The sequence below is a fragment of the Bufo gargarizans genome, chromosome 3 (genome assembly GCF_014858855.1).
Source record: "Bufo gargarizans isolate SCDJY-AF-19 chromosome 3, ASM1485885v1, whole genome shotgun sequence".
In the NCBI taxonomy this organism is placed as follows: domain Eukaryota; kingdom Metazoa; phylum Chordata; class Amphibia; order Anura; family Bufonidae; genus Bufo; species Bufo gargarizans.
Genome location: NC_058082.1, coordinates 105827522 through 105851548, shown reverse-complemented (window position 1 = coordinate 105851548; position 24027 = coordinate 105827522). Strand labels below are relative to the sequence as shown.

Sequence of the window (24027 nt, the reverse complement as noted above, 5' to 3'; positions counted from 1 at the left end):
AAATGATATCCAGAAAACCATTATTATTATTTGTAAAAAAAAATAAAAAATAACAAAAAAATAAAATTAAAAAATAAAAGTATATATTATATAGAATATATGTAGGCTATTATATATGTGAGAAAACACATTTTTGATGATAGTGTCTCTTTAAGGAAAGACTTCCCCCCTGTTTGTTTCCAGTCCTGAGTTTGGCTTAAAAAACCCAAACGATAACTGGTCATTGACTGGTCAATTGTCTTTATGATTACTTGGAACTGTAAGCAGCTGTGGTGTGCATAGCAGATGCCGCATTGTAATCTACCGTCAATACTTGCAGTGACACAATACTCATTAGCATGTATTTATGGGCAGGAATTCTGGTCCAGACCACAAAGACGCCTCTATTTCCTGGGCTGCAGGGTTTACGTCCTTGATTATAAATTCGTCTAGGGCAAAAAATGGATCTCAATGAGAAGTTGAATGCAAGGCTGGTTTACAGAGCATAGCACCAATGAGAACTTGTCACAGGATGTCTATTTTACAGAGTGACTTGTAAGATATTATCAAGGACCGATTTTTTTTATATATATATAAAAGACATGCTTGTAACAATCACAAATTTACCTATATCAGCACAAAATAAGGGTGAGGCAGTGATCTGTGCAGGGAGCTCTTTCTGCCTCTAAATCTATAATAGGATATAGTAGGGAGCCACTTTGGGGTTAAAGAGCAGTTCCGATATTCATGCATAAATACAGAATTAGGGCTAGTTAAGCTCACCTCTTTTCTATGGTCCAAAAATGAAGGCCTGTGATGATTTGTGCCACTTTGAAAAAACATCTTGTAATCTGTCCAATGACATTGTGACCTCTTCTGGTACAAAGCTTCCCCCTATAAAGCCAAAACCTGAGCACTGGAATTCCTCTTTAGCGAAGACTGAGCAAAACTTTGGTTTTTTGAGCGCTAAGTAAAATACTGTTCAAGCAAACCATAGTGAGTATCAGAGAACCAGTGTTTGGATATGGTCTGATGCAGAGGCGGACACGAACCGCGCTCAAATTAATAGTTAAAGGCTATGGACACCTTCAGGGCAATTTTATTGATGATTCAATTTCACTCATTTTGGGTTTAATTTTTATTTATTTATTTGGTCTTTATTAAAAATGTTCAGCTGTTTTTGAGATAAAAGGATAAAAAAATCTGTTTTCTTTGAATCAAGTCATATGACGGCTCATGTGTAGCTCTTATCTCTGATCTTCTGACCTGATAAACACTTATTGAAGTCATATTCTTATCAGCTTGATAAGAATTGAGCTATGAGTGTTTATGAGGTCAGGAGATTAAAGATATGAGCTACACATGGGCCTCATATGACGGGATTCAAAGAAAACAGACAGATTTTTAACCCTTTTCTCAGAAACAGCTGAACATTTTCAATGATGACCAATTGAAAAAATATTTTTAACCCAAAATGAGTTAATGCAATCATAAAAAAATGCCCATAGCCTTTAATTGCCGCACAATTCTGCAGATTTAACAGCAGTCTGTCACCTTCAAAATCAAAGTAAGCCTTCTATGTAGGGAAGGTGCCCCACTATGTAACCATACATTTCTTGTGAAAATACAGTGCTCTTATCCTGAGAATTGCATCTTTTATTTTTTATTCAAATATGGATTTGGTGCACAATGGGTAGGGCTTCTCCGTTCAGTGTACCTGGCTTCCCCAGAGTCATCACTAACAGCTTTGAAATCTCAGGGTCTGTCAATCCAACAAGAGAAGGAGGCACCAGCTGGCATTACAGGCTGGGCAGTGGTGCACCAAATGGAGCGGCCCTGCACACAGTGCGCCGAAAACCTTATTTGCATAAAAGTAAGCAGGATTAGACTTACAGGACCCAATTTTCTCAATAAAGTTATGGTTATCTTTCAGGGAACCTACTCTACATGGCAGTATGCCTACTTTGAAACTGGTTTTGAAAGTGACAGGTTTCCTTTAAGTACCAATGTGTAAACTCGACTCACTACATGCAAGCACGGTATTTGGTCACAGTACCTTTAGAAGCCACTAGATGGCCTGACCCCTACAGACATGTTGCCAATAATGATCCAAATGATGCAAAAGAGACCACTTGGCAAGAGTAGGATTTTACCCTGAGGTCTCTGAGTAGTGATCTGAAAGAGCCCTTATCATGAGTATATCTATCACCATAAACTCTATAAAGTGTAGTAGAGATCGTATTTTTCTTGGTGTCATTTTTTTTATTTGGTTTTCTAACTGCCTAGATTCTTGATAAACTATACCATAATGCAGCGGCGTAGCTAGCATTTCCTTCACCTTGAGCAAAGATACAGTTTGCTGCCCTAGCCCTGCATCTAAATATACTGGCCAAGAGAGGGTGGCTGGATGGTGACACCTCTGGTATAAAGCGCATGTGCCCCCCCCTCCCCACCCTAAACAAGCTACCCATCTGCATTATTGAGATAAGCATGGTAGATAATGATGTCATACCATGATCCCACCAAACGTGATGTCATACCAGGATCTTATCACATATGATCACAAATCACCCCTTGCTTTGGTATAGGTGTTCTGCAGATGTAGCCGTACCGGGCAGGTCATGAAACAAACTGGTAGAAAGCTCTTTTATGCCACTGTTCATAAGAAAACCAACCAATCCATTAGGAAGACAGATCTCAACCAAATCACTAATTCTGTATTACTAGGTCAGACTGTGAGAAAGATGGGATATATATGCACGCATTATGCAGGAGATATGTGCTTTAAGGAACCTTTAACTTAGGTTTAACAACCACTGAAGTAAAGGGACATATTTTTCAATGACTACATGCCAAGCCTAGGTTGGATTAACTCTCTAAAGAAATACAGTTTCAGTTCACATCAGTTTAAGTTCAGTAGGCGAGATTAGATAAACCCATGTGAATGTTACAAGACATCACCTTTCATAGCTGATCCACATGCATTTTAATTTGAACTCTTAAATTAGTATGTCCCTAATATCAATCTCTTATTGAAACGTATTGGCATTGCTACTGTTAGAAGTAGTTGTGATGCTGATGCATAGAAGCCATCTATTCCTAATGCATGTTCATACTTTTGGGCATAAATCAGCTTAGAAGTTCATTCAGGAGAGGTTAGAGAAGGGCAGGAGAATGAGCCATCAGACAAGCTCTCTCACAGATATGTCACAGAATGGCTTCCTGCAGCTGCTATGTACTCTGAAACAAAAAGCTGCAGAGGCCAAACAGTGCTAAATGTTTAATCAAACTCTATAAAAAAAAAAAAAAACTTGGCTCAGAAGGTATAATTAGGCCCATGTGCACTTTTATTGCCACTGTGCCAATGACACCTTTTTAATGTTTTTCCATCTAAATAGTCCAAAATGTCTGTGCTGATTAAAGGGCTTATCCCACGAAAAGTATTCTGTGGGTAGGTCATAAGTGTGAGACTGCTGGGATCTGACTGCTCATACTCCAAGCAACCCTGAGAATGGAGGGTCTTAGAGTACCCTCTGTGAAATTGAGCAGTAGTGTACATATTGGTCCACTGCTCAATTCATTTCAGGGTGTTGATCTAGACAGAGCTTTGTCAGTTCCTTAGAAGTGAATGAAGCAATAAACCGACATGGTTACTACCACCAGCCCATTCAGAGAGTAGACTCGGAGACCCTCCTTTCTTGGGATTGCAGTGGCTAGATCCCTGGTAACCTATCCTGTAGATAGGCGATAAATACTTTTTGCGGGATAACCCCTTTCAGCTCTTAATACATCTTAGCATTCAGAGCTCAGTTTTTCTCAATTTTGCAATTCACAATCATAAAACAGTATGAAGCAAGCTCCTCCACTAGTGCTGACTGGTGGCTTTATCACTTAAAGCCATGTCTAAGATGTGGATCTTGAGCTCAATGTCACAAAAACACAGCTTCAACTGTAAAGATATATTAAGAAATTAATCAGAACTAAATGTAGGATCTAAGAACTAAAGAGTGATATTCACTTGGAGGTGATGTGGAATGAACAGCAAATAATAAAAATAAATAAAAAGCAAACATAGCAACCTTCTGCAAACTGAGATCACTTGAAAGATGTACTGTTTTCTCCACGCCCCATGATCATAGGGTAAATGTACATTACAAAACGATATGCCTTTCTGCACAGTGACTCAGCTTGCCTTTAGTAACTACCCTCCAATTATTACATTTCATACCTAAACACCAATAGATCACAGCGCTTTCTGACTGTTGTGAACATAAATTCTAGGATCCTGTCCATCTCCCTGAAACCTGAGGACTATACCATGCAGTGATAAGTCAGTATTTTATATACATTATTCAATCCATGATCAGGCAATTTAAAGGACTACTAATCCTAAAATCCAGGTTACCTTCTAATAAATATTATCCAATAACATTCACAAATCCGTATGTAGATGTCTAAGATCCAAAAACAGAAGATTATGAAGATTATGTCATATGTGCTGTGCCCAACAGGGGTTCCTTGGACCCACCAGAAGCCAAGCTCAGCAATCAGCTCTAAAGTTGTTTGTGAATCGACCTATAAGAAATAAACCTTAGCTGTCTTCTGCTCAACCTCTGGGGCCCAACATTGTGTCTGAGCCTGGGTCAAGGGAAGGACCTTTTGGTCCTCATGATAGACTTGTGATAGTTATACTTATTTATGGTACTAGTAGTTCTTGACTTTACTGGTTCGCTACTCAGACACGTAGATATCAAGATGCTGTCTGTGAAGGAACCACAAGGAAAACATATAGATCTGTGTGAAATCGTGTCAGAATAGAGGATATTGGTATTAATGTTGGCACAAGTTGGGATGGTTTCTATTTTATTAACGTACAAAAAAAAGAAAAGCTTTGCAGAGATCCAATGGAAAATGGAGACACATGCTTCTGAACCTCGGCTGAAACAATTTGTGAATGTTACAAGATCTTATTTTGGATTACCATGTATTTTAGGCATAGTGGTACTTTAATCCGAGTTACAGAGTGATTGAACCACCTCAGTTTTGCACAGTGACATTTTGAAGACCCGACATGCTGTTCAATGCAGACCGGAGGTCATTTGTGAGATTATACCACAGCACCCCCTTGCAAGTATTTGCAAAAAGGAGGCAATTAGATTATTATGTGCCCTCTACCTTCTCACCTGGCAGTCCAAACCAGACAGCATTAGAAGATATCAGTCTCTCTCGCTCTCTGCTTTGGTGTGCAGGCTTATATTTCCAGTTCATCCAAACCTTGATCCCCTGCTAAATGAGCGGAGATTGTGTGTGTGTAGTCATTGGGTGTGAGAGGTTGGGAGGTGTAGGTCTGAGGGTGTGGCTCAGTCTATTCACATATTATGTATTATAATTATAGATTATATTTATATAAATATTTCCTCTATATACAGTCAGGAGGTATCTTTACTCTGGCATCATGAAGTTGTTGCAGCCAGCGAATGGTCAAGTTCGGTGCTGTCACAGTCGGAGTCATCGTACAGACCAATATTCTGTAGATAGAAAAAGAAATTATTTTTTTTCTGGTATATTTCCCATTATTTTTTAAGTAAAAGTCACATCAGCTCATTTGTGATATGTTTTGTTAAAGGATCCCCTCCTTGATTTACGGCGGTGAGACGCGGGCTTAGGGTGACATTTCCCCTAGCCCATACAGGCACCGACCACTGTCGTCCTCTATGCCTGGTATTTGAGGAATGGTCTACTTATTTGGACGCCTCTGATCTTCAAACCGTTTACCCTCCATCTGTATACTTATTCCCTGATGATTCCTGGTAAGGGACGAAACATGTCATGTTGGGACATGAGAGAGAGGGATATGCTTAGGGACTAGGCCCCTACAAGGGAAAGGTCCCAGACAGGGTCGTCCCTAATGGGGGACGGGGGACGGGTGCTCTGTATTTTTGCTAGGTAGGGATGGCTCAGCCCCTATCCTAACCAACTTTTAGAGCATCAACTTAAGGGCTATGTAGTTTTATGTCCCCGTAAGAATTACAGCATTTATACAGACCCCGTCATCTGACTATCCAGGACGGTTCAAAGGTAGAAACTTACCTGAGTATATCCTCATAGAACTGGTATTTATTACCGGCTACTGTCTACCTGTATTTTTAATACCTTTCGTTCTATTTTTTCACCGTTTAAAGGGATTCTGTCACCTCCCCTCAGCCAAAAAACGATTTAAAAGCAGCCATGCAGCACAGCTTACCTGGATTAAGCTGTGCTCTTTTATCTTGAAATCCGTCCAGCAGTTACTGCAAAAAACGACTTTCATCGATATCTAAATGTGTCCTGAAGGTGCCCAGAGGGGCGTTTTTTTCTTCTTAGTGAGCCCAGTACCGCCCCTCTTACAGTGCCCAGCCCGCCTTCCTTGTACTTTCTAACCGCCGCCCCCAGCCTGCCACAGCCTCTCCTCCCTCTCCTCCCCCTCCCTCACGCCGAACGAACTCTCGCACAGGCGCAGTACCCACTGAGGGCTGCGCCTGTGCGATCATCAGGAGACTGAGGGCGGCAGCTTCATCTTCGTCACTGGGCATGCGCCGAGCCCATTGACGTCCGATGTTAGCTCTTCCCTCAGTCAGCAGGGAAGAGCAAGCATCGGACGTCACTGGGCTCGGCGCATGCCCAGTGACGAAGATGAAGCTGCCGCCCTCAGTCTCCTGATGATCGCACAGGCGCAGCCCTCAGTGGGTACTGCGCCTGTGCGAGAGTTCGTTCGGCGTGAGGGAGGGGGAGGAGAGGGAGGAGAGGCTGTGGCAGGCTGGGGGCGGCGGTTAGAAAGTACAAGGAAGGCGGGCTGGGCACTGTAAGAGGGGCGGTACTGGGCTCACTAAGAAGAAAAAAACGCCCCTCTGGGCACCTTCAGGACACATTTAGATATCGATGAAAGTCGTTTTTTGCAGTAACTGCTGGACGGATTTCAAGATAAAAGAGCACAGCTTAATCCAGGTAAGCTGTGCTGCATGGCTGCTTTTAAATCGTTTTTTGGCTGAGGGGAGGTGACAGAATCCCTTTAAGCTCTATGTGGGTTTATCTTTTTAATTATCATTAGTAAAAGTTATGTTTTAAATGTAATCAGCCAAGGTCTTTTTTCTAAGGATTTGTTATATATTAAAGGGTCATTTACACAGAAGTTAGCCTTAGATCTTTCACATCTCCGTTTAGTATATCTGGCTGCCTGATGCGGTACAAATGCCGGCAGTCGGCCAGAAAAAAACCGCTGCATGTAATAGTTTTTGTCGGCTGGGTCACCACCGGACCTCATTGCATTCAATGGGGATCCAGAGCAGAAGTAGAGGTTCTGGCAATACCGGATCCTGCTATATCAGTCAGGCTGTTCGGATTGCATGGGGCAAATCCTTGTGCAGACCTGCGGTTTTTGTGTTTTCAGTTTTTACTTCCTGCCTTCCCGGAGCCATAAAATGTTATTTTTCCGTTCACATAGCTGTATGAGGGCTTGTTTTTTGTGGGACGAGTTGTACTTTTTAATGGCACCATTTACAGGCCATACAAATGACCTGTTACTTTCATTCTCTAGGTCAGTACTATTGTGGCGAAACCACATTTATATAGTTTCTGTTTGCCATATGGGATAAACATTTTTATATTTTAATAGTATGGGCGTTTTCAGATGCAGTGATGCCCATGATGTGTTTTTTTTTATTGTTTATTTATTTATTTTTTATTTTAGATAAAGACGGTTTTATTTTAGATAAAGACGGTTGATTTTAATTTTTATATTTTCAAACTTTTACTTTTTTACCCAAGGTGACTATAAAATGCACTCACTAGATTGCATTGAGTGTTCTATAATTCATATCTATGTATTTTAGAATACTGAATTTAGTATATTCCAATGCAGTGCTGCCACCTACAGGCATGCATTGGAATATACTAATAAGTACAGGCTTAGGCCTATTACTAGCACAGGCCACCTTCCCTGAGCTCAGCCAGAGGGAGATGGCTTATTTCCGGGAAGCTCCCAGTTTTAGCGCTCCCAGATGCTGTGGTCACATTTGACCGCAGCGCTGCCTCTTAATACAGCTGATCAGTGGGGGTGTGGGGTATTGGATCCCCACGATCATATATTGATGACTAATGGTAAGGGTAGGTCACCAGTATTTTTATCCTGGAAAACCTGTTTAAGGCCAGATCCGTCTTCTAATTTTTGCTTCCTGTTTTGTATCTTGGAAATGTGGTTGTACCCTCAATGGCAGAAGGTGGGATGTGTTTGTTATGTCCTGTATATAAGAATGATATGCAGATATACAGATGTATGTTGAAATGTGCATGTAAACAAAGATTCATATCTCACCTCTCCTGCGGTTTGTTCATTGCTGAGCTGAGATTTCACCTTCTGGACAACAGCCTCTTTTTCAGAGAGCCCGTCAGACTGGGTCAGAAGATCCAGAGGAGGTTCCGAGCTTTGAGAAACAAGATCTTCAGAGCGCTCATCAGGGCGCTCATCTGTATTGGTGCTGAGCACATCTGGAGTGACACTGTGGGACAGATCTGTGGTGTTCCCTTCTTCACCATCTGACAAGTTTTCTGAGCTAGGAGACTGATGCTGAGACATCTCTGCCTGCCACCTGCACAGGATGACAACATGCAATCAATGAGTGACTATATGAAGATGTAGGTAAAGGGGTTGTCCTAAATCTCATAATTGGCAGCCAATCTCTAGATTGGGCCATCATTGGAAGAAGGAGTAGTCAGGGGTAAAGGCGTGTCTGCTACTGAAGCTCTGTCCCCTTTCCTTTAAATGATTTGAGATGCATTACCAGGTAGAACCACATTGTTATACCTGTATATGGAACTGAGCCTGGAAAAAACTGTGAATGGGCTGCTGCTTCATTCTGCTAATCAATGGTGTCCCAGATCCTCAATGGATATACACTGATAGCCTATGTTAAGATCTGTCCATGAACTAAAAGTCCTGGACAACCCCTTTAATAAATAGTTCACTAATATTGTTAAATGTATAATATTTGTCAGCAAATTAAAAGATTTGTGGTAGCATGTACACCTGATATTTTTAGGATTGCATTTTACTCATTTTGGGCTAAAAATCATTTTTCAATTGGTCGTTATTAAAAATGTTTAGCCATTTGTGAGATACAGGGGTTAACAATCAGTCTGTTTTTCCTGTCATCTGATGGCTCAGGTGCAGCTCTTATCTCTGATCTCCTGACCTCAAAAACACTTACTTAAGCCATATTTATAATTTAAGCAACATGTTTATGAGGTCAGAAGGTAAGAGATAAGAGCTACATATTGACATTTTGGAGCCCAAAATGAGTAAAATGCAATCATACAAAATTGCCCCAAGGATGTCCATAGCCTTTAAAGGAGAATTCAAGCCTAAAAATGTGTCACCTATCATTTATTACTGGATAAGTAATACATTTAAAATTATGGGAACCCCACCAAATGTGGGATACTGCTCCCCCAATGCATGTTATCATCTAAACATGAAACAGGATAAAGACTTACCTCTGTCTCCTTTCCAGCTCCAGTTCACTATCCACCTCGCCTTCTTCCTCTTCTGATGACACACCTCGTTTCTGAGGGACACATAGACAAATTCTATTATATATCTCCCTCCTACTGAATATTATAAAATAAATGTGAAGAATACTTGAGGATTATAAGAGATCCCAGGTTTTTACTTTATCCATGGATGCAATTTCTTGATAACTTTGATTTCACTCTGGCACTGCTGGAGGTGTCATTCTTATATTGAAAAAGTCTCTTACTGTGATCAGCAGGATTGGGACTATAGGATGTGCAGGGGTAGCAATCACACTTGGCCCTAAGGGGACCTAGAGGCCTTTTTTTGCCATATACATTGCCTTGTATTTCTTGAGAAAAACCTTCTATTAGCCAGAGATTTAAGACATGGGAGAAGGTTCACCTTCCAGCATGACAACGACCCAAAACATACAACTAAAGCTATACTGGACTGTCTTGGAATGGCCGAGTCAAAGCCCAGACCTAAATCCCATAGAGAATCTGTGGCATGAGTAGAATGTTGCTGTATATCAATGTAATCCATTTTTTAAGGAGTTGGAGCAGTTTTGCCTGGAAGAATGGGCAAAAATCCCAGTGTCTCGATGTGCTAAGCTAAACATACAGAACACCAACAGACTTGCATCTGTAATGGCAACAAAAGGTAACTCCAAGTATTGACTTTCAGCAGGTGAATACTTATGCATTGTAAAGTTCTATGTTCTTTTTGCCTTAATTATTATTTATGTCACATTATATATATATATATATATATATATATATATATATATTGCACCTTCCAAGTGGTAGCCACGTTGTATAAATCAAATGGTACATCCTCCCAAAAATCCATTTTAATTCCAGGTTGTAATGCAACAAAACAGGAAAAACATCAAGGGGAGAAGATGAATACTTTCTCAAGGCACTGTAGTGACACCAGTGTTATAAATGGCATTACCAGTGGGTAAGTTTTTGACCTCATTTGTTGCGCCCCCTGTACTGCCTCTGGCTTATGCCTATGTTAGGTCTTAAACAAAAATTTTGTGAACTGGTTTGAATGGTTTTATTGGTTGACTTTAAGTCCCCTTTCAAACGAACAATACAGATTGGCTCAGGATGCGTTCAGGGTGGGTTCAGTGAAACTCGTACCATTTTGCAAGCACGGTTCAGTAAGTTTTGTCTGCAATTGTTCAGTTTTCCCCCCGCGGGTGCAATGCATTTTGATGCGTTTTTCACGCGAGTTAAAAAAAACAACATCTCCTAGCAACCACCAGTGAGAAACGCATTGCACCCGCACTGCCTCCAGGTTACATCCGGATGCAATGTGTTTTTCACTGAAGCCCCATTCACTTCTATGGGGCCAGGGCTGCGTGAAAAACGCTGAATATAGAACATGCTGCGATTTTCACGCAAAGCAGAATTGATGCGTGAAAAAAATGCGTTCAAATCGTGCATTGCACCTGCACGGAAAACTCGCTCGTATGAAAGTGGCCTAAGGGTACAGTCACACCGTCAGGTTTCTGCAGGCAGTTTTGGAAGCCAAGATCAGAAGTGGATCATAAAAGGAGAGAAACTACTTCTCTTGCTTTTTGAATTCATTTCTGGTTCCTGAATGTGTGGTCATACCCTAAGATCTCTTGTTGCATCTAGAAGCCACCTGCTTTTTTACATTGTATACACCCTTGTTTCTCTATACGTTATCCAGAGACTTGGCTGCGAGACAACTACAAGACACTGGTGTCCTGGAGTCAACAAATTACCTAAACCAGGGATGGCCAACCTGAGGCTCTCCAGCTGTTGCAAAACTACAACTCCCATCATGCCCGGACAGTCTACAGCTATCAGCCTACAGCAGGGCATGGTGGGAGTTGTAGTTTTACAACAGCTGGAGAGCCACAGGTTGGCCATGCCTGACCTAAACGGAGTATTGAGAAACGGAGGTGCTATAGGTGTAGTGTGTCTATGTGGTATAGTCCATTGTCTGGGAATGTCATAAACATATCTGTCACTCATCTATTGATATCAAGAAAGAAATATATGCTTGCAGGAACTTGTGCAGCACTGCACTATTACAGGTGTATTCCAACCTAAAAACTGCATCCACTGAATAGGTGATAAATGTTAATTTAGTGGAGAATTGGTGAATAATGTTAAGGGGAGGTTCAGAGGCCAGCATCCAGCAAGATGTTTGCTTACTTGGATTAGTGCTCTTCACATATTTTCTCCTCAGAGCCCCAATAAAACTTCATATTAAATAACTTTAGTTATGTATTTATTAATGTTATCAATGTCGTATTTAGATAGGCCAACTTTAAAACAGGTTTACTTCAGGTTTAGAGGTCATTAAAGATAAATCCTTAATCTTCATGATGTTATGCAATCTGTATGGTTAAAATTTAACATTTAAGGGTGCACTTCTGTCAGCAAATAATTCTCAGTTGTCTTCCAAGTAGAATCGGAAGCCTTCAGGTCAAGCACTTGACCCAAGAATCTGGTAGCCTCTTAGCATACACCATTATTTTGAGTGCCCAGCATTCTGGACAACATTGCCCCTTCTATTATCTCTCATTAGATAAAAAAATATATATATATGCAAAAATACATAAAATAGATTTAACAAATCTTCCTGATTGATAGTATCTGAAGTCTTTTACCTGGCTTCTAGTAACAGCTGCTCTATATAGCATTGCTGCTGGTGTCAAGTGTTGCCCCCCTCTAGCTGATCTGCTTCCAGTTGGCTTCCCGGATGGGGATTCTGGGCTTGGCGGTCCAGGCAACGAACGGACTGGAGAGCATTCTGCACTTTGGCTTTCTCTACGAGCCTCTGCCTCCAGAGGGGTACATAGCAGATCTGGACTTGAAGAAGATAAAGGATGTGGGTCGCGTGGAGGTGGTTGGCTCTGAGGAGTTGGCTCTGGAGTCACGGCTGCCCTGAAGTTGACCATTTCTTTTGCTTTTCGATAACGTGGCTTTCCACGTCGACCTCTTCCTGGAGAAGGAGGCAGTTTCTGGCAGCTAGTTGGAGTTGATGGAGACAGGACAGAGTCCCCTTTAGGTAGGAGGGCTTCAGATTTCAAAATGTCTGGTCTGTAATCAAGAAACCATTTTCATATATAATATGTTAAAATGGGTAATTTTGAAAATATCTATTCTCATTCAGCAGCGATGTATCCAAACTGTCTATCCGATGTGTTACCTCTTTCCATGTGGAGATAGTTTCTGTGGCACATTTCTTTTTTTAATCAGTTTTTCCACAGTGCTGGATGGCCGAGGCTGCTGACGCAGAATGGCAGGATATTTCTTCTCAACGATTTGTTCTCTCCTGTAAACAGACAATAACTTGATATCATATAAAAACACACACTTTTATCATGTGTTATTGCAAATGAAGATATTTATTAAAGTGTGCACAGATGGAAATCTATGGAAACAGCTAAAACTGGTAACTGAAAATCAAGAAAGTAAAAGACAGGCTGTTGTAGATTTCTTCCACGGGGAATAGATGTAGAAGGAATAGTAAAGATTTGCATTAGCGCTCACAGCACGTTTTTTTGCTTCGGTTAGGCTGCATTCACATCTGCTCTGTGAACTCCGGAGTTCAATGTATCCAGCATAGCCGGATACTACCGTGTACAATAATGGGATCTGGCGGGGATCCTGCCGAAAGCTGCGTGTAGTATTTTTTGTCCGACCAAAAGCCGGAATATATGAAAGATACAGTGACCAGAACAATGTGCCAGAGTTCACAACGTAGATGTAAACCCGGCCTTATGGCTCGTTCACATCTGTGCTGAGCTTTCCGTTCTTCTTATGTCAGAAGAGCATAAAAATTAAAAATAAGTGATCCGTTTTAATTTCCATTTGAATGGGCATCTGTTTGTGTCAGTTCCACCACACATCAGTTATTTTTGACAGTAGAAAATGTCCTGCCTGTAAAACTTTTCTGCAGACAAAAATAACTGATGTCTCACAGAACTGACGCAAACTGAAAATAACATTGAAAATGAGCACAACTGATGCTCAAATTAAAATGTGAACTCAGCTTTTTTGCGTTCCGTATACGGAACCATTCATTTCAATGGTTCCGTAAAAAAACGGAATGTGTTCCGTATGCATTCCGTTTCCGTATTTCCGTTTTTCCGTTCCGTTGAAAGATAGAACATGTCCTATTATTGCCCGCAAATCACGGTCCGTGGCTCCATTCAAGTCAATGGGTCCGCAAAAAAAACGGAACACATACGGAAATGCATCCGTATGTCTTCTGTTTCTGTTCCATTTTTTCTGAACCATCTATTGAAAATGTTATGCCCAGCCCAATTTTTTCTATTCAATTACTGTATACTGTATATGCCATACGGAAAAACGGAACGGAACAACGGAACGGAAACGGAAACACAACGGAAGCAAAAAAACTGAACAACGGATCCGAGAAAAACGGACCGCAAAACACTGAATTCAACATACTGTAGAGTGAAAGAGGCCTAAGGCCTCATGCACACGGCCGTGAATTGCCGACCGTGTTTCTTTCCGTTGTTCCGCACCGCAAATAAATATGACATGTCATATTTTTTTGCGGTGCGGACAAACCACGGACCCATTCAAGTTGAATGGGTCCGGCCCGCTGAACAGATGTTGCCCGTGCATTGGGGACTGCAATTGCGGTCCCCAATGCACGGAACAGCCGCACAACGGCCGTGTGCATGCGGCCTAAAACTGATTAATTTTATACTCAAAAACACTGATCAGTTAAGGTAAAGTTCACATATGTGATAGGAACAGACTACCAGAGTTTACCGTATCCGGCATAGCTAGATGCTGCCAAGCACCACCAGATCTCCATTGACTATAATGGGATCCGACAGGGATCCAGCGGCTTTCCAGCATAAATGTCGACTTTTAGCTAGACAAGTGCCACTGCATGCATCGGTATTTGTCCAGCTGAAAGCCGGCATTTATGCTGGAAAGTGTCTGTATCCCCACTGGATCCCATTATAATCACAGGAGATCCGGTGGAACAGCATCCGGCTATGCCATATATGGTAAACTCTGGTCATCTGTTCCTTTGTTGGAGGAGAATTAATTTACTGCATATGTGAACCTACAGTTACCGATACACATTCTTCTATAGAAAAAAAACTGATGCCAAAAGTGCACCAGTTTTGTCTATTTTGCATTCCTGATAGGTTGTTAAGTTTACTGGATGGGAAAGCTCAGATGCCTGCACTTTTCCATCCAGCAAAAAAAATCAATTGATAGTAGTAGCAGGATGGAAATTCTTTCATACAGTACTATGTGTTTTTCTATCAGTTTAAGGATTGCCTTTTAGCATTCTGATACTCTGTTCTGGCAGAGGAACAAAGCACCGGAATTGCCATATTCGACATAGCTGGACACTGCCAGAGCCCTATTCATTATAATCGGATCCATCAGGTGTCTGCCAAGAATGCCGGCTTAATGCCAGAAAAATAAATTGCAAACTTTGCATCAGTTTTCGGACCAGATCCAGTTTAAAAAACAAAAACAAAAAAAAGCACGTGACGTGAAAGAGGCTTGAAATATAATATAATACGTGTAATTTCAGTTAAAAAGAATATCTTCCTGATGGGACAAATGTTCCCAAATAATTTCAATATCGGTGTGTATATCTAATCAGCAATGATTTCTACAATATTCCAGATTCCACTGCCACATTCATGAAATGTTATATACAGTCAGGTCCGTAAACATGTGGACACTAGCCAAGTTACTGTCATGGTTGTTGGAATTCAAATTACATAATCACTATGAACTAAGGCTGCTTTCAGATCTCCGGCATCTCGGGTAATTGCCAAGCGTCCGGATCACCCCCGGATCCCATTATAGTCAATGGAGATCTGAAGATAAACTGTAGAATCTGGCAATACCGGAACAGCCTGCTGGATGTTTTCCCTGGAGGTGTGACAGTAGCCTTACTTTGTAAACTTTCAACTATTAAAGTGAATTTCATACATCGCTGCCCCATTCTCATTGCCCTATGGAACTAAGTGACAATAATTACCGACATGGCTTGATTTGGGAGAAATATGGTGGGGAAGATTTAGTAATGCCTCATCATGTATTGTTTTCGTTTGGCAGTCTCCCGAATAAAGCTGTATTGATTAGCCATTATCTTCCCTCCAAAAAATTACATGCAGCAAATGTAGACTAATGCTAGATGTTAAATGCTTTTTTTCTTTGTTGGCTTACTTTATGTTGCTATTTTACATCAAAATTTTGGCACAATTTTGGTGCACATTGATGCATGTTAAGCTACCTTTTTTCTCTGAGTCACCCCTTCTCCACTAAGCCATGACCCATTTTCTGTAGGCAATGTTGAGTGAAGGAAAAATGTCTAAAATATAGACACTTGTGGTGCAAGGCATTTTTTTGGGTCAATTGAGCTACAATTGTGGTATATTTAGCTTAGCAAATCTCCCTCATTGTGTCCCTGATTCAACAGATGGGTTGTTGCTTACCTCTGGATCAATATGTTAACGGTTGGACTAGAAAGGACCTTTTTTTTTCTCAACCTTATGAAATATATAAGTATGTTTGGTTGCAATAGAATTGTGACAACTAACATTGTCATTAGTTTATTGTGGTTGTCTCAGGTCAGACTTTGATACATCAAAGTCTGATTGGTAGGTCAGACCCTTGTAACACCTGCCGATTGTTAGAATGATGTTTAATCTGCTTGGCTTACTCCAAGGGCTGCATGATAGTCCGTAGACTACTATGGCCCCACCATGTGGCCTCCAGAGGAAGCAGAACTTTCCTAGCACCACTGCACCTTAATTCTGATAATCTATCCTGAGACAACCCCTTTATGTTGGCTCCTAGTCAATTATCTTACCACTCACCTTAGCAATTCCCTCTCCTTCAATTCCAGCTGCAGCATGAGGGAATTCAGTTCCACGTACAATGTGTTTGCTCTTTGCAACTTGCGCTCATAATGTTCTCGAATATCCAGGGCATGTCTGTGAAGAAAGTGACCAAGTAAATTTGCCATTGTTCTCCCAAACAGTAAGGATATCCATTTCTTAGAAACATTTTTTCTTGCATTTTCCCCAAAATTTCCTTGGAAAGGAAGACATCTCCTTATGGAGAGCACCTCAGTGGCATGAGGAGTCTTATAGGCCAGGCAATGCTCCTCTGGAATTCTGAGAAGAGGGAATGCAAATTGACAAACTTTGTCTCTAATGCTGGCTTAATTATTGTCAAAGTCATGTCTCAAGACATGCCTTACATCTGGTGGCAGAGCTTTGCTAAGAGCTCGTTTGCATTCCCTCTTCTTGGAAAGCTGGACACTCAAGGCTCAGGGGTCCTTCTTAGATGGAATAATGCAAGCTTGATTTTAACCAAAATTTGAACTGTAACTCCAATCAATATTGTCTAAGGTTTAACCCTAAGGTTTTCATTTTTCACTCCCTACCTTCCCAGAATAATAACTTTTCTATTTTTCCATTCACATAGCCTTATGAGAGCTTATGTTTTGCAGGGCAATTTGTACTTTCTAATGACACCGGAATTAAAAAAATACGCAATTCTGCCACCGTTTTTTAGTTGTTCGCTATGTGGTAAAATTGACCTGTTAACTTAATTCTCCAGGTCAGTACAATTACAACGATTTCTTTCGTTTTAATACAGAAAAAAATTTAAAACCTTGAAAAAATTTTTTTTTTTCATTCATTACCATATTCTGACCTCTATAACTTTTTTGTAGTTATGCGCACAGAGCTGTGTGAGGGCTCATTTTTTGTGAGCTAATCTGTACTATTCAGTGATACCATTTTGAAGTGTGTGTGTGACTTTTTGGATTAATATTGTTATATTTTAATAGTATGGGCATTCTCGCATGCAGTGATATCCTTGATGTGTATTTTTTTATTGGTTAAGTATTTTTATTTTATATCTTTAAAAACTTTTTTTTTTACTTTTTCTTAAGTCACTCTGTGGGACTATAACTGGCAATTGATGGCTACTATTTAAATATAACAATACATATAACAATACAGTGCTGCCATCTAGTGGCCTGTATAGGTATATTCCACTAATAGCTGCTTGAGGCTCTGGGCTATTAGAACATCGTAACAGGTTCCCCAATCTTAGCCAGGGAAAGCCGTTATGGAAGTGTGACTGCGCGGCTCATGCTTCCGGACTGCTCAGATGCCGTGGTCACATTTGACCAAGACATCTGGAGTCAAATGTATGTGATCATTATTGTGTAAGAGATTGGGCCTGCTGGAGGATGCTCTGGTACTAGTGTGCGCTTGTGTTTAGGTCATTCAATTAGTTGTAAGTGGTCATTTCAGTTCTTACCGGAGCTCCTCGCGGCGTCGTGATATCAACTCCTCTTCTAAACGTTGTAAACAGGTCCCTTCTGATTTTATTTTCTCAAAATGAAGTCGCACTTCCTCCCGCCACTCCACCTGAGATAACAGCATAATGTTGAGATAGCATTTACATGCTACTGACACAAGTAGACAAAAGTAGTCCAATGTGGTATTAAATCAGAATTTTCACACCTTATAACCACACACATCAGTCATTTGGTTTATTGTTCCTGATAGCCCCCTTTCACACAAGCGTGACGGATTGGCTCTGGATGCGTTCAGGGTGCGTTCAGTGAAACTCGCACCATTTTGTAAGTAAGTTCAGTCAGTTTTGTCTGCGATTGCGTTCAGTTGTTCAGTTTTTTTCCGCGCGGGTGTAATGCGTTTTGATGCGTTTTTCACGCGCGTGATAAAAAACTGAAGGTTTACAAACAACATCTCTTAGCAACCATCAGTGAAAAACGCATCGCATCCGCACTTGCTTGAGGATGCGATTTTCACGCAGCCCCATTCACTTCTATAGGGCCAGGGCTGCGTGAAAAACGCAGAATATAGAACATGCGTTGTTTTTCACGCAACGCAGAACTGATGAGTAAAAAAAAAAACACTCATATACACAGACCCATTTAGATGAATGGGTCAGGATTCAGTGCGGGTGCTAAGCGTTCACGTCACGCATTGCACCCACGCGGAAAACTCGCTCGTGTAAAAGGGGCCATAGGCATCCCTCCGATGTTTCTTAGTATCTTAGAAAAGCTGAATGCAGTAGACTACAACTTTTACGTGACCCAATACCAGCATATTCTAATACAAGATACTGTGGGTGAATTAAGAGTTAGACTAGATATGATTAATAAAACTCTGTTAAGACATGAGCCTGAAGCTAGGTTACGATCCAGATTAGTATTTGTGAAGACCACCAGTATTACCTTATATCATTATTTAGGTGAAAGAGGGAAGTCACCTTTGTAAAAATGGGTCTATGGATCTCATAGGAGAACAGAGGCCTGGGGCTTTTTTAAAGGGATTTCTTATCCAGGCTCCATTGCTAGTAATGGTTGGTCTTCAGATCTTCAACTGCAGGTTATAAAAATGTACACCTCTAGATTTGGAAGAAAAAATGTATACAATTTTTAGCAGAGGTCATAAAAGTGACAAGAAGACAAATAGGGACCTATTTTGTGGTCACTTTTACAACTGAGAGCATTTGGTATACATAGAGCAGTATTGAAAGTATAGCCTATTATGGCGGCTAGCATGAAAAGTAGGGACCTCTGTGGTGACAAGTATACCCAGTGTAGGGAAATAATGCATACAAAGCTTTACCTGCTCCCTACCTCTCTTCCTATTGTTTTTGACTCTAGGGCTTATTTCACATGAGCGATACAGATTGTGTCAGGATGTGTTCAGAGAAAAACAGATTTTTTACACAAGTTCAATCATTTTTCTTTCTACAATTGTATTCAGTGTGTGCGTTTTCTTAATTTGAATTGTATCCGGATTTCTATATCTATATCTCCAACCATCAGTGAAAAGCACATTGCATCCGGATCCCTTCTGTTTTTCACACAAGCTCCTTTCACTTCTATGGAGCCAGAGTTGTGTAAAAAACGCACAATATAGAAAATTCTGCAATTTTTCCTGAATGCAAAGATGATGTGTGAAAAATTTAGGGGGGAAATTTATCAAAATTGGTATAAAGGAAAACTGGCTTAGCAACCATATCAGATTCCATCTTTAATTTTCCAAAGAAGCGCTGAAAAATGAAAGGTGTAATCTGATTGGTTACGATGGGCAATTAGGCAGTTTTCTTTTACACCAGTTTTGATAAATCTCCCCCGCAGTGTCCTTACACAAGCAGATAATTTGCTAGAATGAATGCAATAAAGCCAGTCAGCACAATACAATCAACGTCTGTACACTCAGACGGACGATAGTTATTACGATTAGGGATGAGCGAACTTGTGTTTTTCAAGTTCGGGTTCGGCGTTCAGGTATTTGTGCAATTCCGTCATAATACAAGTCAAAGGCAAGCATAGCGGATCCGTCTGCATAACGGAAACCAGACGGATCCCTTATGCTGCCCATTGACTTCTATTATGACTGAATGCAAAATGCCTCTTATAGGGTTCCGTGGTGCATTCCATCATAGCATTCCATTATATTCTGTGATAACAGAATGCACAACGGAAGTGCACAAATACCCGAACCCGAATACAGAACCCGAACACAAGTTTGCTTATCCCTAATTACAATTGTTTGTATCCATACAGTTTGCATTTTACACGAGAGGATGTGCTGCCAGCAAACAATGATTTTCATGTCTGCATACAAGATGTAATAACGACAAACAAGCATTGCCCGTTTGTTGGTTGACTGGTGGACACGTGTACATGGGGCAATGATCATCACAAGCGCTCATACAAATCATCATTCAGGCGGTCATTGCCCTATGAAAGGGGTCTTTATTAATGTACACTGTCCACCATCCACCTTGAAGATACCTTTGTTGTTGCAATGCACATAGACAATTCTAGACTATGAACTCACCTGAGATTGGAAGTAGGTTTCCTGTGGGGTGGATAAGACATCAGCAGAGGCAATATCTAGGTGCAGCAGGATTTGCCTAAATGAAGGCCGATTCCTTGGTTTGCTGTTCCTAAAAGAGTAGATAGAAAAAGTTGAGCAATAACTGACATAAATATATCCATAAAATTCACCCTTGTATATAGAGATCTCATAGCACCAACCATAGATCTGAAGACCCAGGTTAAACCAGATCCACTGAGCTCTAGCGGAGCAAATAGATCTTACACACCCAAGCCTCTGCCCAGAGAATCTCGATTCCGTTTGTGGGCATTGTAGTAATTGTTATGAATGCAGAAAGCTTAATTAATACCCCTGTGTAACAATTAAAGTCCTTGGGTATGGAATAATGTTTTATTTGTGGCATGGAATTCTCTCTCTATGTGAAAGGGGATATGTTCCTTCACAATCACACAGAGGGAAATACTCATATGTTAGTCATAACCTTAGGATCAGGAGCAGTACATTCTGTATTAACATGTCAAATGTAATACCCAGTACTAACCAGCACTGTCGTAGTAGAAGCTTAAATCCATCTGGACAACTTGTTGGTACAGGAAGATGTAGACTATTGCTGCCAACACCCCAAATAATAGCTGAGGAGTCCACATCTTTATAGGGTATCTCCCCTGTCAGGAGTTCCCACAGCACCACACCAAAAGACCTAAAAATAAAGCACAGAAAGAGAATACACAGTTCATCATCCAAACCATACACGTCAATTAATAAAAGTATATTGTTATTTCTAGGGACAGATTTCACAAAATGATAACTAGTACATTTCCATAATACTAACATTTAAAGGGGTTCTCCAGGATTTATATGGTTTTTAACGGATATGCTTATATCATGTACATCTTCCCAATGCTTTTTTCAGTTTGGACTCTCCTGACCCATTTTCACCATGTAAACCAGTTCTTCTGGTTTGTTTCCATCCTGTATGCATAACTTCCTGTTGTTGTATCCAACCAAACCCATAATGCACTTCTCCTTTCTCTGCCACGGCCCCAGCACCTCCCCTAACACCCAGCTAATTTATAGCCCCTCCCACCCAGCTAGTTACATAGACATTCCCCTATCACTGACACACCCATGGACATAACAGCACAGGAAATAGGAAAGAACTTCATGGACATGGTCATGTGGCCACAGCCCAGAACGGGAGATAGGAGCAATAACCTTTGTGATTGATTATTTTATAGGGTGTTGTGGCAAACTGGAAATCCCCATCAAAGTTCAAAATGATATTATAATAAATCAAAAATACATGAGAGAAGATTATAATAGTCAGTCACTGTCCAGAAACCATTGCAGGCAAAATACCACTGACATTAGTCTTATGGTCCTTTTTCTTGGGGAGATTTTGGCCCAATAACGAGTACTGATCAAAGATCACATTGTTGATTGGCGCTCATTAAGTGATATTTACATGCAGCACTTAGTATGGGGATGAGCAATCGGTAATATGGTGGTTCTTCCCTATACACTGTGAATTTGTCGGCAGCTTATCCCCTGTTTACAAATGCCAATCCCCTGCTGACAAATGGCTATTTTCAATGCCGCATGTCAGCTCTTTGTCGGTATTTGGGAGCATGTATATACACATCACGATTGTCGGCCTCTGTAAATGACCTCTTAGTGATCCCTAGCTTATTCCCTTCAAGTCTCTGATGTGGGGCCCCAGAAGAAGGCAAATTCATATGGCAAGGCTGCTGATGTCGCAGGATAATGGTCTGACAGGAGCGCTCCTGTATCCTGACTTCTCTTATGCCCTGGCTTCCTGTGTGCCTGTGGTCTGTGTGCCTCTCTTTTTTATTTTGCCAAAAATCCAGTAGATCTTTTTAGCTTAAATAAATATACAGTAAAAAGCTCCGGCCATATATACAGCTGTGTGAAAAAGTCATACGCGTGTATGTGTTTCTATACCTTGCCCCCCGACTAAATGCAATCTGCTGCCCTATAGGATTGGTCTACATGGTGTTCTTGACCATGGCACTCTTTGTGTTGTCAAGGATCGCTGTGCAGCACTGAACTAAATGGGGTTCCAACACGACTTGCAAGTAGCTGCGACAGTGACCTCAGAATCACAAAAAATGCAGCAGTGGCAACTTGTCTGTATTGCTACACAGTTATCCATGGCTGCGTGATGGATGTCAGTGGATGACAGTGAAGATTGCCCTGTAGCCCCATTATAAAGGGTGGCAGCCATGATCTCTATATAGCCCAGCCTAAGGAGTGGCACATCACAACCAAGACCACTATAAAGCTCCATTCTAAACATCAGGATATCAAGGCCAATATGTAGCCCCTTCCTGAAAGGCAGCACATTATGGCCAAGATCACTGTGTAGCACCATCCTAAAGAGCGGCACATAATGCCCATAATTGCTTTGTAGCCCCAGTCTAAAGGCTGGCACATCACTGCCAAAACCCCTGTGTAGCCCCATCCTAAAGAGCTGAACATCATAGCCAAGACCGCTGTGTAGCCCCATCATAAAGGGCTGAACATCACGGCCAAGACTGCTGTGTAGCCGCATCCTAAAGGGCTAAATATCACGGCCAAGACTGCTGTATAGCCCCAGCCTAAAGGGCTGAACATCACGGCCAAGACTGCTGTATAGCCCCAGCCTAAAGGGCTGAACATCACAGCCAAGACTGCTGTATAGCCCCAGCCTAAAGGGCTGAACATCACGGCCAAGACTGCTGTATAGCCCCAGCCTAAAGGGCTGAAAATCCCGGCCAAGACTGCTGTGTAGCCCCAGCCTAAAGGGCTGAACATCACGGCCAAGACTGCTGTGTAGCCGCATCCTAAAGGGCTGAATATCACAGCCAAGACTGCTGTGTAGCCGCATCCTAAAGGGCTAAATATCACGGCCAAGACTGCTGTATAGCCCCAGCCTAAAGGGCTGAACATCACGGCCAAGACTGCTGTATAGCCCCAGCCTAAAGGGCTGAACATCACGGCCAAGACTGCTGTATAGCCCCAGCCTAAAGGGCTGAACATCACGGCCAAGACTGCTGTATAGCCCCAGCCTAAAGGGCTGAAAATCCCGGCCAAGACTGCTGTGTAGCCCCAGCCTAAAGGGCTGAACATCACGGCCAAGACTGCTGTGTAGCCGCATCCTAAAGGGCTGAATATCACAGCCAAGACTGCTGTGTAGCCCTGCCTAAAGGGCTGAACATTATGGCCAAGACTGCTGTGTAGCCCCGGCCTAAAGGGCTGAACATTATGGCCAAGACTGCTGTGTAGCCCCATCCTAAAGGGCAGCATATCAAGGCCAAGATCACCGCACAGCTCCCGCCTAAAGAGCGGCATATCACGACCAAGACCGCTGTGTAGCCCCAGCCTTATTGCAGTGATGGGATGCATTTTAGGCCCCTAAAATATGTCAGATTGTCTGGCTTAGAATATTTTATCAGATTTTCACTGGATCTTGATGCCAAAGAAGATTGAATGCTCTATAGAGGCCTAAAGTTGTAGAAATCAGTTGTAGTCTAATGAAATATTGTCACTTTAAAAAAAAAAAAATTATAAAGGAATTTTTCTTAAAAATTCACAGAGCCCTTAA

General features: G+C 41.4%; 1 protein-coding gene across 1 annotated transcript in view; it reads right to left on the bottom strand.

The window, feature by feature from the left end:
• Positions 1-5432: 5432 nt before the first annotated feature.
• MAP3K12 (mitogen-activated protein kinase kinase kinase 12) overlaps positions 5433-24027 on the bottom strand; it is a 34314-nt gene continuing 15719 nt past the window's right edge. Inside the window, exons 5-13 of the mRNA XM_044287651.1 lie at positions 20965-21123; positions 20424-20532; positions 17860-17969; positions 16401-16517; positions 12719-12844; positions 12177-12609; positions 9508-9578; positions 8330-8603; positions 5433-5507 (exon numbers count right to left, since the gene is read on the bottom strand). Of these exons, the coding sequence (XP_044143586.1) occupies positions 5433-5507; positions 8330-8603; positions 9508-9578; positions 12177-12609; positions 12719-12844; positions 16401-16517; positions 17860-17969; positions 20424-20532; positions 20965-21123 (1474 nt within the window). The remainder of the gene's footprint in view (positions 5508-8329; positions 8604-9507; positions 9579-12176; positions 12610-12718; positions 12845-16400; positions 16518-17859; positions 17970-20423; positions 20533-20964; positions 21124-24027) is intronic.